The following is an 18,980-nucleotide window of genomic DNA, read 5'->3' as shown; positions in this document are numbered from 1 at the left end:
GGGAACCTGTCACCGGGATTTTGTGTATAGAGCTGAGGACATGGGTTGCTAGATGGCCGCTAGCACATCCACAATAACCAGTCCCTATAGCTCTGTGTGCTTTTATTGTGTAAAAAAAACTATTTGATACATATGCAAATTAACCTGAGATGAGTCCTTTCCCTGAGATGAGTCACTGCAGTACAGTGTTAGATCATAGCATTAGGGGCACTTTGAGGTCATTTATTGGAGTGAGTGGTACTTGAAATATGGACATACGGATGCATTCCGTATTTTTTTTTTGCGGACCCATTGACTTGACTGGAGCCAAGGAACGTGATTTGCGGGCAATAATAAGACATGTTCTATCTTTGAACGGAACAGAAATACGGAAACGGAATTCATATGGAGTACCTTCCGCTGTTTTTGAGGACCCACTGAAGTAAATGGTGTTGCATACGGACCGCAAACGAAACCCGCAAAAAACGGAATGGAAAAGGTCTTAGGCTACTTTCACACTTGCGCTTGATCGGATCCGTTCTGAACGGATCCGATCATATTAATGCAGACGGAGGCTCCGTTCAGTACTGATCCGTCTGCATTAATAACTTAGAAAAAATTCTAAGTGTGAAAGCAGCCTGAGCGGATCCGTTCAGACTTTCAATGTAAAGTCAATGGGGGACGGATCCGCTTGAAGATTGAGCCATATGGTGACATCTTCAAGCGGATCCGTTCCCATTGACTTACATTGTAAGTCTGAACGAATCCGCTCGCCTCCGCACGGCCAGGCGGACAGCTGATCCGCTCCATTCAGACTGCATCAGGGCTGGACGGAGGCGTTTGGGTCCGCTCGTGAGCTCCTTCAAACGGAGCTCACAAACGGACCCATGAACGCTAGTGTGAAAGTAGCCTTAGCATGTTGAAATTTAAGATGCAGTGTCTGCCTCAAAATTCAACTTGTTTCATACATTTATTTTTTACTTGTTTTGAGCCTAAAGCGCCTTTCTAGTGAGAATTTTCATGTGGACTTCGGCCTCCCACTGATTAAAAAAATTCCCATGAAGAATCTGCACCAAGAATTACTATGTTGCTTGTAGAGATCAATCCATGAGCAGCAAAAAACAAAACAAAAAATAAAACGTCCGTATGAACTACAGTGTAGATTTCTCATTGATAATAATGGGAGGTCTAGTGAGAGCGGATTCGGCAAGAATTTGCGTGAAAATTTTTCCTTGTGAACATGGCCTTAGGGTACCTGCACACGGGAAATATATTTCCACTGTGGATGTGGCAGCTTTTGTAGGACATACAAGGCAAACCTGAAGCAAAGTTCATTGTATTACATGCAGATTTTGCAACAGATTTGCTGAGGAACTGGAAGGAGTGACATTCACAATGTAGACTTGCAAAATAAAGTGACATACTGCATATTTTAAAATCTGCACCATGTCTGTATACTCATGGACAATTTCAAGATTTAATGAAATCTCATCTACTTTAATGGTACAGTATTAGGCTACTCTCACACTTGCGTTTGGTGCGGATCCGTCATGGATCTGCACAGACAGATCCGTTCAGATAATACAACCGTATGCATCCGTTCAGAACGGATCCGTTTGTATTATCTGTAACATTGCCAAAACGGATCCAACACCACTGAAAGTCAAAAGAGGACGGATCAGTTTTCTATTGTGTCATATTGTGTCAGTGAAAACGGATCCGTCCCCATTGACTTACATTGTGTATCAGGACGGATCAGTTTTGCTCAGTTTCGTCAGATGCAAGCAGCGTTTTGGTGTGCGCCTCCAAAGCGGAATGGAGACGGAACGGAGCCAAACTGCTGCATTCTGAGCAGATCCTTATCCATTCAGAATGCATTAAGGGCAACTGATCAGTTTTGGACCACTTGTGAGAGCCCTGAACGGATCTCAGAAACGGGAAGCCAAAACGCCAGTGTGAAAGTAGCCTTATACTGTGGACAATCTAGAGTCAACATGTCTATGCAGCCTTCATAATGAGGAGGGACATTCAGTAGATAGCCCAGATAATACACAACGTGTAGATGTGTTGTATGGTAGCATGATCACCAAATTGTTATGCTAAAAGCGCTTCAGAATATGTTATTATTACATATTATATATTTTAGTAGTCATATGCAGCTTATATAAAAATGGCCTGTTACCTGAACAAGGATCCTTGGCCTCTGAGGTGATGGGAAGGGAATATTGTGCATGAAGTGGGATATGTGTCTAATGAAACAGAAATACATTAAAACACACTATAAACATGTAGTGCCACAAGGTTATCAGCATGTAAACAATAGCGTAGTTTCTTCTAACACAGCACCTCTTTTATGAAAGCTAGGACAGACAGAAAGTAGAAGAGTAGTCTAATGCAAACAGATCCAGCTGCCATTTTGGAAATGTAATGTAGATTAGGGATTCAAGCCATGTCTTCCACATAATATTACAAGTAAAGAGTCCAGAGGCATAGCCTTTAAAATATTAAAATACTATTTATTTAGAGCTAGAACCATTTAGTAAGAACCATGTGACTGCATACCAAACAAGAGAAAAAACGCAGACCAACAAGAAGTGCCCAACGTAAAGCGTAGGGATGAGCGAAGACTTTGGATCTGAAGTCGATTCGCATAAAACTTTTTAATACTGTACAGAGCAGGGGATCCATACACTATTAGAATGTATTGGCTCCGATGAGCCAACGTTATTGCTTTGTGAAATCTCGTGAGACTTCGCGTAATAACTTCATACATTAATTTCTACTGTAAAAAAAAACCTTGCTACCGAACTCCGATTTGGTTCCAAGGTACCACTTGGAACCGAACCAGAGTTCGGGAAATGGTATTTACAGTACAAATTAATTTATGAAGTTATTACGCGAAGTCTCGCGAGATTTCACAAAGTAATAACTTTGGCTCATCGGAACCAATACATTCTAATACTGTACTGAGCTTCATCCGAAGAAGTCGATTCGCTCATCCCTAGTAAAGAGACAAAAAGAACAAAACGAGACACATACTTTTCAATGGGAAGGGGGTGTGGGCCGGATACTGAGAGCTTGTAGATGAACATTAAGAATTTGCGGAACGTCTCAAAAAAAGGCCAGTGGGAGAGCAGACAGATACATTTGTTGGTGTTGATAATGTTAGAGGTCATCACTTTTTTCTCAACTGCTGTAATGAGCCCTAGCTGGATCATCTGCTTCTCGGTCAGCATTTCTCGGGGGTAGGGCTCATAAAATTGAATAGCAGCGCCATATACCTAGTGTAAGAGAGCAAGTCATTCAGGAACAATAACTAAAAATTGCACTGTTACATAGACTACATATAAACAGTGATCAAAACATTGCAGAAAAGCTGTATTAGCAGTCTTTATTAATTTATATTATTTTTTGTGTGTGTTATTCTAATAAAGCAAGTGTTTGCTTCCTTCGACATGGCCATTAACAGATAAGCTTATAGCCGCAATCAACTGTAAAACAGCGCAATTTGCATAATCGCACAATTGTCAGCTGCATTATAGCCACAGCTTGTTCGCAATCCGTGATCCCAACCTTAAAGGGTTTCTATCATCAGAATTTCTGTTATGTAGCTGACTGACATTAGCGATGTGCTAATGTTAGCACTACATAACAGTGTGTTTTTTACATTTGTCCCTGCAGCCGTTTTTGCTAAAATACACACTTTTACAATCGGCTAATGAGCCTCTAGGTGCTATGAGGGCGTAGATTCAGCACCTAGAGGCTCCGTCTACTCACCCTTTATCCCGCCCAGGTCCTCCGTTTAGCCCAGCCCGCTCCTCTTGATTGATGTCAAAGTTCCATGCATCGTTAAGGAAATCCCGCGTCTGCGCCGTTCACTTCTGTATTCGGCGCTGGTGGAGCGAGGAAGCCGGCACCAGGAGCACGGCCTTCACTCACTGCGCCTGCGCCGAATACAGAAGTGAACGGCACAGGTGCGGGATTTCCTCAACGATGCGTGGAACTTTGACATCAATCAAGAGGAGCGGGTGGGCAGAACAGAGGACCTGGGCGGGATAAAGGGTGAGTAGACCGAGCCTCTAGGTGCTGAATCACACATCGCTAATGTCAGTCAGCTACATAACAGAAATTCTGATGGTAGAAACCCTTTAAAGACAACCTGTCACCACGACATGCAGTGCAATCTGCAGGCAGCACGTTCTAGAGTAGGAGGAGCTGAGCAGATGGAAAAGTTTTAGCAAAACCTGCAATTTATACATTTAAACCTTTGCTCATTCTGAACTCAAAGGAGCTGTCTGGGAATACCTAAGTTTTAACTGATGTCACAGCTGCCTTCCCTATGGAAAGAATCATATTTACCTGCTCACTGGCTCCCACTGGTACATCTTCTAGTCCATCTTCTGGCTTTAGCAGTGACAGGTCTCTTGTAGATTGGTGTGGAATCAATTCATTTATATTTTTTAACCCACTCTAAGTCAGCTGCCAACAATTCCTTACCCGCTAAAAAACAACTATAAAGGGGTTGTCTCATCGGAGACAATGGGGGCATATCGCTAGGATATGCCCCCATTGTCTGATAGGTGCAAGTTCCACTGGGACCCGCACCTATCTACTAAACGGAGCCCCAAAAGTGGTGAAGGGCACAGTGTGAATGCGTCCTCCATTCATTTCTATGGGACCTCTGAAAATAGCCGAGCGCTGGCTTGGCTATTTCCGTCAGGCCCATAGAAGTGAATGGGAGTGGTGGCCGGTCACGTGCGGTCCGCTTCCATTCACTTCTATGGGGAGAGCGCTTGGTGGAGGCCAAACCGGAGTTCTTCAGCCACCACTTTGGCCCACTCTGTTTTTTATATAGGTGGGACCCGAACCTATAAGACAATGGGGGCATATCCTAGCAATATGACCCCATTGTCTCAGATGAGACCACCACTTTCGGTAATATTTAGCTATAGACAGCCCATTGATGATCTCCAGCTCTCTATGCATTTACAAATGGTAAAATGCATTTGTATGTAAAAGTTACGCAAAATGATGGTCTTTACCAAAGCTAGTTAAAATATCAAAAGTGCAGAATTTCTATACTTTTGCTACAAATATTTCACAAGTTATACAGTCTACAGCCTCAAGCAAAACGAAAATATAGCCAAGACAATACCTTGTCAGCATTAGAACCAGTTAAGACAAAAGTGGAGAACACAGGGAGGGGGTACTTTATTTTGGGAGCCCAGCATTCAATTGTGGCTCCCATAGGAAGGCAGAAAAGAGGGACAGATTCGGGTAGAGCAAACGATTCATAATTTTCTTCTGGATATCTGAAGATCATATCTGCAAGAAATATATATATAAAAATAAAAATAAAAAATAAAATAAAAAAAAAAAGTTATTTTGGCATAGCTATGAAGTCTGTCATACAGGTAAATGCTAGTTGGGATATCCACTGCATGCCAGCGACCATCACTGGACTGGACCTGGAGTCATCCACTACCACTTTTCTGTCCAAAAAACCTGAAGCTACCATATTGGTGCAACACCTCATTTTATCAAGGCAAATCACAAATACTACTACTCGTACCAACACAAAAGGCGATCACAACAAAAAAAAAATGAAGCTGAGGAACTAAACATGCTGGTTTGTTCTTTTTATGGCATCTGTTAAGTGATCTAAATTAAAAGGGTTCCTGGTTTTTAGATTCCCTTTAACGACAAGGACTATTTGTCACTTAAAGGGGTTATTCCATGATTAATGTAAAAAACAAAACAAAACATCGACATTGTACAAAACAATCCTTTTCTAACCAAACTAGAACCGGCCCTGAACCTCACATGGACACTAGATTTAGTTTATGCTGGCAGCTCAGGGGGAGTGTCCTCTTTGCTGCAGCGATCACAGCTCCCTCCGTGTAACACAACGTCTAACAGTAGATACCATTATTATCTGTGTTCTTTTTTTTTTTCAGCTATTTACTGTGCGGTAATAAATAATTTAACTTTATTTTATGTTCATTATGAATACAGAAATTATAGCAACCAGTATGTATAGTCATTTTTATCATTATAATTTACTTCCAGGGCATGCAAATATCTCCTGAACATGTGATGGACACCCTGGTACACGCTCCTTACACAACTACTCTAATGAGATGTGCACTTGAGTGTTCACTACATACCGGAGGTTAACAATGATGGTTCCTGCTGAATAACAGCAGAGAGCTTGAAAACCATAAGGATTTAATATACCAAATAAGTAAGAAAACATATCACTAATGATTATACAGTGTACACTTATCAAGTTTGAATCCCTGAAACTGGAAAACCTATTTATATAATACTTTCCTCTAAAGTATGCTCAGATTAGATACAAGTCTTGCACCATATCTTTTTCCTCTGCTGCCTTCCACTTTTACTCTTTGACACCATGGAAAAAAAAAAATATCTTTCTAATATACAGGCAAATGTGGAATATTCAAAATACCTTCCATTTCTGACATGGTCTTGTGGAGATGGGCATTGGAGAATACTTACCAGCTTTATACGCTATGGCATTTGATGCTGGGACAGACTTCTTGTAACACAGGAATACACTAGATCCCCACTGAAATAGGAAAATGCATTTAAAATTGTAAATATTAATTTGCCCCAAATGTTTATATGCATAATTTCACATTTTATTGTATGCAAGGACTACAAGTTGCTGAATGCATATCAGCAAAACACACTTTGAAACATCAGGGGTTGTTGAAAGATGTGAGCTTAGTGGCCCGCAGCACTGTAACAATGTAGTTCTGTGCAAGACTACAGTAAAGCTGTGTTCACAACTACAAGTGGCATTGCCAGTGGCCTCCACCACAGGTTCCTTGTGTTTGACAGGAAGAACAGTACAGCACGCAGAACTACTCCTCCTGTCAAAATAATGAACATCATTACAGAACCCCAAGAGCCCCCATTATATGTCAATGAGGTCTGTCAGGTGCTGTTGGTGCCCATCGGTTGCTGTTTGGTGTCCTTTATGTGATGGATGCGGCACTCCGCCAGAAACCATCACACAGATATGAAAAGAGGTCGTCACACTTCAGCAACCGGCATTTATCATGAAGAGAAAGTTAATACAGGGCACTTACTAATGTATTGTGATTGTCTACATTGCTGCCTGAATTCATTTTCCATCATATTATACACTGCTCTTATCCAGGGGCTGGATTGGCATGGTGGTCTGTAACCATGGAAACAAGGAGTGTATAATGCGATAGAAAGATGAATCCAGCCAGCAAAAGAGGCAATAAGGACAATCACAATACATCAGTAAGTGTCTTGTATAAATTTCTCTACATACCATTTGTTGAAGTGAGACAACCCGTTTAAACATACTGTAAAATCAAGATTAGTAGAGAATAGTGTTGAATGTTGACTTTTTTGTAAGTTACAGTCGGGTCCATAAATATTGGGACATGGACACAATTCTAACATTTTTGGCTCTAGACACCACCACAATGGATTTGAAATGAAACGAACAGGATGTGCTTTAACTGCAGACTGTCAGCTTTAATTTGAGGGTATTTACATCCAAATCAGGTGAACGGTGTAGGAATTACAACAGTTTGCATATGTGCCTCCCACGTCGTTTCAGTAGCGGGAGGGCATGGCTCACCGCTTCCGGATTGCTCAGATGCCATGGTCACATTTGTATGGCTGATTGCATACATGTGCTGTGGGTCTCTGCTATTTGAAACAGCAGAAACCCAGCGGCTATGGTACCAGCAGAACACGCAAGCGGGCGCCATGTTTAAAGTCACAAAGGGGTTAATATGGCATGAACATTTCCATGATAACATTTCATCAGAAATAAAAAATAAATAAAAAATAGGCAAAAAAAATATGTAGTAAAACATGAAGTACAATACCAAAGACAAGACAAGTTTAGGCAAAAAAGTCTCATTCACCTTTTTACAAAACTCAAGACCAGCCACACCCATGTTAAATTTTTTGACTTATTTTGTGGACATTTTGGCCACAGCATTTGGACTGGGAGTCATGTCGGCTACAGGAACTGCTAAATAACGTAATCACTGTACAATATCAATTGTCAGACAAGTCAGTTTGCCTCAATTCTATCATGCTAGAGCTGTGATCATTTTAGAAAGTAGAAATATCTAGGAGCACCAACTAATCAGTTGTTTTGGGGTAGAAGAGTCTTCAGCAAGGCAAAGTACTAAAGCATGTAATAATCATCTGTCCACACACGTGTGAAATTACCAGGCACCTCCTGGAGTGGTAACTGGAAAGCACTTAAAGGGGTTGTCCAGGTTTTTTCCCCCCTGAGGATATCAATCAATATCTGATCGATGGGAGTCTTGACATCCCTGCCAATCAGCTGTTTGAAGAGGAGGTGGCCACTATGCAAGTGCTGCTACCTCTTCAGTACAATACACATCATCTCCCCTGTAGCGGTAATGTAGTGTAATTGTTCCATTCAAGTGAATAGAGACAACGTGAAGTGTACTGAAGAGAAAGCAGTGCACACATGGAGCGCGGCCTTCTCTTGAAACAGCTGATTGGCAAGGGTGCCGGGAACCGGACCACCACCGATCAGACATTGATGACCTATCATGAGGATAGGTCATCAATATAAAACCCCTGCGCAACCACTTTCCCTGAATCACACTTTGCTGCCTTAGTTTTGCTATATTCACAATGTAGCATAGACATTGATGTTATTACATTTAATGACCGCTTTCTTACCATTCCACCGTTGAGGTTCTTGTCAACCTTACAGAAGGTATGAGGGGGAGTTTCTCCCTTGTTAGTGATGATCACACAGATGTCTGTAACTGCTAAAGAGTTCTGAGTGCGATCTGGCGGTGCCCGGCGATAAGTGATGAATATTCGTGACGAGCTGGCTGAGCTATTATTGACGTTAGCACAGCGTCCGTATGGAGTTGCCTGAATGGTTTCACAGCCAGACATAAGGCGTTCTTTCCCCTCGTTCAGCACTCTAGAAAGAATAAGGATAGTTATACAAAGCAAATCTATAGAATACAAATAATCTGGGACACAAATCGAGCCTGTAGAGGGGACGGAAGGCATCAGGTTTTTGCACACAGTTTGCCATAAACCAACAACAGCAGCAGCAAATAAATGTTCATTGAATCTTGATGAATTCACTTTAGACCCAGTTGTCTTCCAAGATATAGGGGGTCATTTATCAAACTGGTGTAAAGTAGAACTGGCTTAGTTGCCCATAGCAACCTATCAGATTCCTCCATTCATTTTTTTTTTTTATTTTTTTTTTACAGCTCCTTAGGAAAATAAAAGGAGGAATCAGATTGGTTGCTATGGGCAACAAAACCAGCTCTACTTTACACCAGTTTGATAAATGACCCCCATAGTTTCTCTACTGATCTATGTCGGAGACAAAATCATTTTCTAAGTGGTGCAGCTGAAGTCACTGGGATACCTCTGAGCACCTACAGACCATGGAATTGATGCTTAAACCATTCTCCACTTTTTTCCCTAACTTTTCCACATACTTGTCATCTCCCGACCCACCCAACACTGCATTTACTTATCCTAGCCGTCTACGCTGTACAAGTACATGCTTATTCTCTGCTGTGGAATAAAGATGACCTGCCACAACACGAAGGCTAGTTCCGGACAAGTGTCCAAGAATCACACTCTGTGTGAGCATTATTGCCCGCCCTGAATTCTGCTCCTATGACCGGGACTCACTCCATTATAATGCTGTTGGTTCCTACCTGACCGCCGCTGTAAAAAAGGGTACTTACATAAAGCTATCAGTACAGTTCATTACAGCAAGGTCAGGCAGGAACTCACAGCATCATAAAGTATTATAAGTCATAAGTCCCTGTAACAGGAACAGTGTTTAGGCCAAGAAATAACGCTTACACACAGAGAGCATGTTTCCCAGCACGAACTCGCTCATCTGAAACTAGCCTAGCTGGGTTTATCCATATGCATAAGGAAACCTCAGATCATTCCAGGACCTACCTGCAACATACAAGTTAGTGGTTTATTGAAAGTACATGTTTTATAACATTAGCCAATTCACTAGTGATTATTTTTTTTTTATATGTAATACATTGTAACTTACAGTATTTGATAAAATGTATTAGTGGTCCTTGAAAGTTTTTTGTTTCAAGATATAAACTTATCAGAAACCCCCAGGATAGGGTAAAAGCATCCGACTGGTGGTGGTCCTGTTCTAAACATACAGTAAGTGTGGGACCCACGTGTCTCAGACATTAAAGGGGTTCTCCAGGAATTAAGAAAAATGAAAATACTTAAATATTACGTTATTATAAATATATTCCCAAATACCTTTCATTAGTTATAATGGCTTGTTTTGTCTAGGGAGCAATCATTAGGGGAAATAAAATGGCTGCCATCCTATTAGTACATACAAAACCTGTCCTAATCACACAGGAGGACACATTACTTCAGAACAGTGAGCTATAGAGCTGCCTCATCCTCCTCTTATACTTGCCAGGGATTATAATCCTGAATACAGTTGATAAGATCTTTTAGATGAATCTCTGTAGGAATGGAGTTCATGAGGAGACATGAAGTACAGAGAGGATGGACCGGACAGACTGTGGTAATGTGGGGCTGTGCTAATGGAGACTACATGCAACGCTGCTGCTCATCAGTCACATCCCCACCTCCTCTCAGCACTTTGTCTCCTCATGAACATTCTTACAGAGATTCAGCTGAAGGCTTTATCTGTATTCAGGATTATAATCCCTGACAAGTAGAGCAGAAAGGAGGATGAGGCAGCTCTTTAGGTCAGTGTTCTGAAGTAACTTGTCCTGCTGTGTGATTAGTTCAACGAAAAATTCCCAGCAAACGTTCTTGTTTTCAGCAGGTTATGCTCTTTATTTCAACTACAAAATTTACAGGAAGCGTTTCGGCCCGTCCAGCCTTTCTCAACTGCCGTTGAGAAAGGCTGGGCGGGCCGAAACGCGTCCTGCAAATGTCCACAGACAAAATGAGCCATTATAACTAATGAAAAGTATTTTGGGATATATTTAAAATAAAGTAATATTTAAAGCATTTTCATTTTCCTAATTCCCGGAGAACCCCTTTAATAGAATATCCTGTGGATATGCCATAAATGTTATACCATTTCACAACATTAATATTGTCTCTGGATTATTTGTACCAACATAACAGCAAGTGTCACATAGTTCTCCACTATTTGGAAAACTTACTCCTGATCTATGGTGTGTATTGGTCCTGGCGTAAAGATTCCTGTTTGTAAATATCCAACATAATATACTCTACTGTCACATAAAAGACTAGTATTATTGCTTTTCAGTTACTTCACTACATAATCCCACCAAAAAAGCTCTCTTATCGCAATTCTACAGCTCACAGAGTCATTTTCCTCATCCTCCCATGTCACACGGCTGGGATCCAGAGTAATTGGGTGTGCACCTGCTGTGTGCGGACCCTTTAACCCCTGTTTCCTGGAAACCAAGCATTGGACATAGACAGGGATTGCTTTGCTGTAAGCCATCCTCCTCATTTGTGGGTTATTTTTGCAGTGTATAACCCTGGAGACCATTGTGCTGCAGATTAGCCATTGACTTGGCTTTGCAGGAACAGGTTAGATGGAATTATTTGCGGTTCTCAAGATTTCTGCTCACATTCATTCAATAGGAACCCGTAGGGTAATATCACTCGAGCGTATTCAGTGCAGGAAATATGCTCTGTGTGACAGCAGTAGTTCCCGGACTGAACACTGCTTCTGTGACACAAACTCACTGTATTATACTGAATTATAATGCTGTGCGTTCCTGCCAAACTGCAGCTGTACCGAATTGTACTGATGGCATTATCCAAGTACAGTTTCGTACAGCTAAGGTCTGCAGGAACAGACAGTATTAAAAATCATTATAATGCAGTGAGTTTGTGTCACAGGAGCAGTGTTCAGTATTCAGTCTGGGAAATACTGCTGTCACACAGAGCATATTTCCTGCACTGAATATGTTTGTGTGAAATTGCACTTATGATATATTTTGACACAGTGGTTACCGATCATCTGTTTTGCCATAGCTCGGCGTGTGGTGGACAGAGCTGGTTACAACAGTGCTGCTCTCACTTCAGTTGGGGTTCTAAAGCCACAGTGGAACAGCTAATTGTCAGGAGTGCAGGGTGTCTTACAGCATTTGCATGTAGGGGGAAGTATGGAGCCAAGTCTGCTCCATACATGGGAGATTCTGGCTGTGCAACACTGCTGACGACCTGTTGCAATAACTGGGATCGGAGAGGACTTCAAACCCAGAGGTGTGCGCCATTTTCGGTCAGTTAGATTCCCTCTGCTCTTTGTGCTTTGCTCCATCGCCAAGTAGCTCTTCCCCTGTCCCAGTCTCCCCTACTGCCCAGCCTATGGTAGAGCCAGAGTGGGGGCGCTCCCTGTCAAAGATGGTACAGGTCGTCTCCCATACCAACAAAGCCATTGTGGAAATACTGGGGCATTTGTCCGCAAGGCCGTCCTCTAATCAGTCTGACTCTGGATCCTGGGGCTTATTCAAATCACTGCCGTCCGGCTAAATGTGCCAGACCATCCTCCCCCAAAAGGGTGTCTGCGCCTTCCGTTTCCTCTGCCTCCCTGCCAGCTCCCAGAGAGCCTCACTTCGACGTATCCTCCTTGAAAGAGGCATGTTCTGAGGAGAGGTTTTCAAATGAGGATCAGTCTTCAAAGCTGTCTTCCATGGTGGACAATCTCATTACAGTGGTTATAGAGACCTTACAGGTTGAGGACCCAACACCCTCATCGGCCGGCTCAGGCTTAAGGCCCGCTCGTCAGCCCTTTTGGTGGCTACTCGCCGTACACTATGGCTCTCCTACTGGGTGGCAGATAACGCTTCAAAGCAGACCCTGACGGCCCTCCCCTTTACCGGCAGCAAACTTTTTGAAAAACGCCTGGACGAGATCATTTCTGATGCTACAGGTGGTAAAGGCACTCATTTACCACAGAACAGGGTTCATTTTAACAAGTCAAAAAAGTGTAAACCTCTTTTTCGCCCTTTTCAGAGTTTTTCCAGCCCCAAGTGGCCAACCGACAAGTCTGCACCGGATTAGAAGCGCAAGCCTTCCTTCAAACTTTGCTCGTCTGGGCGTCCCCTTCAACAGGGCTCCAAGTCCTATAACCCCAAGACCTCCTCTGCATGACATGCAGCTTCATCTGTTTCATCATGTTTGGCTCTGGCTCCCGTCTCAGATGCCTGGGTAAAGGAGGTCATCGCAGAGGGTTACAAGCTGGAATTCCTCCCCTCCGTCCTGATTTTTTCGCTCGTCTCCTATGACCTCTCCCTCTGCCTGCAAATTCCTTTTTTCAGGCCATTCATACACTTCTGCAGCAGGAAGTGATCGTCCGGTTCCTGTGCAAGACCGTTTTTGCAGGTTCTACTCCAATCTCTTTGTGGTCCCGTAAAAGGAGGGGCTATTCCGTCCCGTTCTGGACCTCAAGGCACTCAACCGCTTCCTTCCGCTCTGCCACTTCCGGATGGAATCCCTGAGATCTGTCATTGCGTCCATGGAACAGGGGAAGTACCTGTCCTTGATAGGCATCAAGGACGCTTATCTTCAAGTTTCCATCTACGTCAGTCACCACAAATTTCTACGGTTCGCAGTGGGTCCCTTTCACTACCAGTTTGTGGCTCTCCCATTCTGCCTGGCCACAGCTCCCAGAGTCTGTACGTAGGTTCTGGCGGCAGTCATGGCCCTGCTCCATGCCAGGGGTATAGTGGTAATCCCTTACTTAGACGATTTCCTGATAAAGGGTCCATCATTCCGGGCAATGGCGGACAGCCTGCGCATAGTCCTGGACACCCTGGAAAGCTTTGGATGGATCCTGAACCTGCAGAAGTCATGTCTTTATCACCTTCTGTGCATGTTCGACACCTTTCAGGCCAAGGTACTCTTGCCCCCGGGGAAGCTATCCACTCTGTCTTCAGATTTTCCCCTTGTTGCGGCCAAATCCTCTTCCTATTTGTTACTGCATGTGGGCTCTAGGTCACATGGTCTCTGCCTTCGAAGTAGTTCCCTATGCTCAGTTCCATACCAGGACTCTTCAGTGAGCCATTCTAACCAATTGGGACCGTTCCCGAGCCTCCCTGGATCGGCCCACACGTCTCTCTGCCCCGACCTGCCAAGCCCTCAGATGGTGGTTAGTTTACCCGATGCTGACGTCGGGGCCGCTCTTTCCATCCTCTCCGTTGGATAGTGCTGACAACGGACGCAAGACTCCAAGGTTGGGGGATTTGGGGGGGGGTGACTGTTGGGAAATCTATCCGTTAAAGGCGTGTGGTCACGCGAGGAGCGCTCCCTCCTAATCAACATTCTGGAATAGAGAGAGATTTGTCTCTCTGCTGCATTGGACCAACCATCTTTGGTGATGTCTGGTTCGAGTTCAGTCCGACAACTCCACGGCTGTGGCGTACCTCAATTACCAGGGTGGCACCAGGAGCCCGGCAGTCATGGTGGAAAGAGCTCTGATTCTAGCTATCTGTGAGCGATGGGGGGGGGTCTGGCCGGACGTGGATCTCATGGCCTCCCGCTTCAAATACAAGGTCGAGAACTTCGTCGCGCTGTCCAGGGATCCCATGGTCCTGGCGTGAGATGCCCTAATGATTCAGTGAAATCAGTTCATGTTTGATTACGTGTTCCCTCCTCTTCCTCTCATTCCGCGTCTCCTCTGGAAGATCAGATCCGAAGGCCTGCCCGTCATTCTCGTGGCCCCCGATTGGTCATGCATCTCTAGTCACCCTCCTTGCCGATGAACCCTGGCGTATTCCTCTTCAGGAGGACCTCTCGTCGCAGGGACCGATATTCCACCCGAATTTAGGATCTCCACATTTAACAGCATGGCTGTTGAAGCCGCAGTAATAAGGGCTCTGGGTTTTCGTGCCAGAAAGCCTTTGAATATACCACCGAACCTGGAAGTCCTACTTTAGTTGGTGCGAGTGTCACCAGCTGTCTCCCATTCGTTTCTCGTTGCCGCAACTCTCGCAGTTGGGCATGGACTTGGTGCTGGCTCTCAGCTCTTTCAAAGGACAAGTTTGGGGTTTTTCCATTCTTTTTCAGCGGAACTTGGCTTTGCTTTCTGCGGTTCTGACCTTTCTGCAGGGGGTTGTGCACGCTGCGTCCCATTTCTGTCCTCCATAAAATCCTTGGGATCTTAATCTAGTGCTCAGCAATCTCCAGTCTTCACCGTTTGAGCCTTTGCAGAAATATGTGGAGCAGAGGACAAGCAAACAGGCAATACAATTTCGGCTGTAGTCAGCTGCACACTGAGGGAAAAGAGATAATAGGAGTATATAAAAAAATATACTGTAGTTCACCTCCTGATATCAGTGTGGCTTCTCTGCTCCCCACTATGCTTTGTGCTCCTATGTCCCTTCTCTGTGGTGGCTTGGCAGCAACTTGTTTTCAAATTAAGAAATGCATTTTTACCGATATACAGGATATTAAAGAGGTTGTCCAATACTTAGGTCATCAATATCATATGGGAGAGAGTCCGACTCCTGCCATCGATCAGCTGGTGCTCGACAAGCACTCAGGTCCCCACTGATCAGATATTGATGCTCAAAGGGGTTCTCCAGGAGCGATTTAAAATGGTCGTCAGCAACCGTTCTAGAATGTGAATAGGACTGCTTGCCTTCACTTGCAGACCATCTAAGGGGGTGATGGAGTGGCACCTCACTACACTGCTCTACAATAGATTGTAATGATGTGATCCTGCCTATGTTATGCCATCATGGCTGAGCAACCCGACAGGAAAACTCACCAATGTGTAGTATATGCAAGTGTCAGAGTGTATTGTGCAGCGAGGCCTCGTCCCCTCACTCCTCTAAGCATCTCTGCAAGTAGTGGCAACCAGTCCTGCTTACATTCTAGGACAGGTTGATGGCAGCCATTATAGATTGTTCTCCTGTGGATAGGAAATAAGCTTTCTTAAATTGGTTGTCTGGGCTTTTAATATTGATGACCCATACTCAGGAAATAAAATGGCCGCCATCCTATTAGTATACACAAAACCTGTCCTAATCACACAGCAGGACAAGTTACATCATAGCACTGAGCTAAAGAGCTGCCTCATCCTCCTCTCTACTTGTCAAGGATTATGATCCTGAATACAGATAAGGACTTTAGCTGAAATTCTGTAGGAAAAGAGTTCATGAGGAGACATGAAGTAAAGAGAGGAGGAGGTGATGTGGCTAATGGGCAGCAGCACTTGTATGCAGTCTCCATTATCACATCCCCACATTACCACAGTCTGTCCTGTCAATCCTTTCTGTACTTCATGTTGCATGTATTCAGGATCATGATCCTTGACAAGCAGAGAAGAGGATGAGGCAGCTCTTTAGCTCAGTGTTGTGAAACACCTTGGCATGCTGTATGATTAGGACAGGTTTTGTAACTAGGATGGCGGCCATTTTATTTCTCCTGATTGCTCCCCGGATAACACGGGACATTATAACTAATAAAAGGTATTTGGGAATATATTTGTAATTAAGTAATATTTAAGTATTTTCATTTTTTTAATTCCCTTAGAGACTCCTTTAATGTCATTAATTATCATAGTGCAGTATACACAAGCTGTGGCAAAAAAAATATTTACAAAATGTATCAAAGAAACTCAGATGATACAGCTGATAGGGCTCTGACAGTTACACTGGATAAGATGCCATACGTGATAAGCCAAAAACAGCTCTAGTCTGACAGAGGAAGTCTTGTGATGGAACAAAGCGAAAGCTTCCTCTCTAAACATTACAGCATGCAGAAAAGGCCTGGTGTTTGTTCAACAGGAAACTCTTGTTTTATTTTCAGCTTTTTAACGATCAGAAGATTGTGCACAATGGAATATACATCGAACTAATTTTCATGTAGCATATAATGCTATTTAATATCAAATGCTTTGGCCCCACTATAAAGTATCCCTGTGGAAATTCAAGGATATAGATACCTCTCACATGTGGAAAAATGATATTTACATGTTATGCTTCAGTCTGCAATCTTCATTCCTTCATCCATTTTCAGATGCAGTTTTAAACCTTATACTAGTTTCACACTTTTCTCAGGTGGAGGTGTCCCTCTAAGGGCTCTTTCCAACTCGCGTTCTTTTCTTCCGGCATAGAGTTCCGTCGTCGGGGCTCTATGCCGGAAGAATCCTGATCAGGATTATCCCCATGCATTCTGAATGGAGAGAAATCCGTTCAGGATGCATCAGGAGGTCTTCAGTTCCGGACCGGAACGTTTTTGGGCCGGAGAAAATACCGCAGCATGCTGCGCTTTTTGCTGCGCTTTTTGCTCCGGCCAAAAATCCTGAACACTTGCCGCAAGGCCGGATCCGGAGTTAATGCCCATTGAAAGGCATTGATCCGGCCTTAAGCTAAACGTCGTTTCGGCGCATTGCCGGATCCGACGTTTAGCTTTTTCTGAATGGTTACCATGGCTGCCGGGACGCTAAAGTCCTGGCAGCCATGGTAAAGTGTAGTGGGGAGTGGGGGAGCAGTATACTTACCGTCCGTGCGGCTCCCGGGGCGCTCCAGAGTGACGCGCATGGATGACGTGATCGCATGGCACGTCATCCATGCGCATGGGGAGCTCTGACGTCATTCTGGAGCGCCCCGGGAGCCGCACGGACTGTAAGTATACCGCTCCCCCGCTCCTACTATGGCAACCAGGACTTTAATAGCGTCCTGGATGCAAAGTAACACTGAACGCATTTTGAAGACGGATCAGTCTTCAAATGCTTTCAGTTCACTCGCGTTTTTCCGGATCCGGCGTGTAATTCCGGCAAGTGGAGTACACGCTGGATCCGGACAACGCAAGTGTGAAAGAGGCCTAAGGCTACTTTCACACTTGCAGCAGAGTGATCTGGCAAGCAGTTCCGTCGCCGGAACTGCCTGCTGGATCCGGCAAAACGTATACGAACTGATGGCATTTGTAAGACTGATCAGGATCCTAAAAATGCCTGATCAGTCAGAAAAATACATTGAAATGCCGGATCCGTCTTTCCAGTGTCATCCGGAAAAATGGATCCTGAAGGACGGATCCGGCATTCCGGTATTTTGGCACTAATACATTCCTATGGAAAAAAAATGCCAGGTCCGGCATTCAGGCAAGTCTTCAGTTTTGCTGGCCGGAGATAAAACAGTAGCATGCTGTGGTATTATCTCCATCCTGAACAGTCAAAAAGACTGAACTGAAGACATCCTGATGCATCATCAACGAATTGCTCTCCATTCAGAATGCATGGGGATAAAAGTATTGAGCCCCTGTGACGGAACGCTATGCCGGAAAAGAATAACGCTAGTGTGACTAAGTAACCTTAGTAAAACATGCAGAATGTGAGGTTTGTGTGTTCAGGATGTCACTAGTGCGAATGTATGTTTGTTTTTAAATCAGAAAAGTTTTATTGTTTTTTGTTTTAAAACAGTTAAGGCTACATTTACACTCACGTTTGGTGCAGATCCGTCATGGATCTGCACATGCGGATCCGCACCGATAATACAACCATCTGCATCCGTTCAGAACGGATCCGTTTGTATTATCTGTAAGGCCCCTTTCACACGGGCGAGTTTTCTGTGCGGGTGCGATGCGTGCGGTGAACGCACTGCACCCGCACTGAATCCTGACCCATTCATTTCTATGGGGCTGTGCACACGAGCGGTGATTTTCACGCATCACTTGTGCGTTGCGTGAAAATCGCAGCATGCTCCTCTTTGTGTGTTTTTCACGTAACGCAGGCCCTATAGAAATGAATGGGGTTGCGTGAAAATCGCATGCATCCGCAAGCAAGTGCGGATGCGGTGCGATTTTCACGCATGGGTTCTAGGTGACAGTCTATTCACTGTATTATTATCCCTTATAACATGGTTATAAGAGAAAATAATAGCATTCTGAATACAGAATGCATAGTATAATAGTGCTGGAGGGGTTAAAAATAATAAAAAAGTTAACTCACCTTCTCCTCTTGT

At 43.9% G+C, this 18,980-nt stretch overlaps 1 protein-coding gene across 3 annotated transcripts in view; it reads right to left on the bottom strand.

The window, feature by feature from the left end:
- DENND4C (DENN domain containing 4C) overlaps window positions 1-18,980 on the bottom strand; it is a 130,254-nt gene that overhangs the window by 88,623 nt on the left and 22,651 nt on the right. For all 3 annotated transcript variants that reach the window (XM_044271636.1, XM_044271644.1, XM_044271653.1), the window contains exons 3-7: window positions 8,716-8,968; window positions 6,502-6,571; window positions 5,135-5,304; window positions 3,019-3,260; window positions 2,162-2,228 (exon numbers count right to left, since the gene is read on the bottom strand). In XM_044271636.1, coding sequence (XP_044127571.1) covers window positions 2,162-2,228; window positions 3,019-3,260; window positions 5,135-5,304; window positions 6,502-6,571; window positions 8,716-8,968 — 802 coding nt within the window. The remainder of the gene's footprint in view (window positions 1-2,161; window positions 2,229-3,018; window positions 3,261-5,134; window positions 5,305-6,501; window positions 6,572-8,715; window positions 8,969-18,980) is intronic.

This window comes from Bufo gargarizans, chromosome 1 (assembly GCF_014858855.1).
Source record: "Bufo gargarizans isolate SCDJY-AF-19 chromosome 1, ASM1485885v1, whole genome shotgun sequence".
Classification (NCBI taxonomy): domain Eukaryota; kingdom Metazoa; phylum Chordata; class Amphibia; order Anura; family Bufonidae; genus Bufo; species Bufo gargarizans.
The sequence above is the reverse complement of the archived record's forward strand: the minus strand, read 5'-3'. Positions and strand labels throughout refer to the sequence as shown.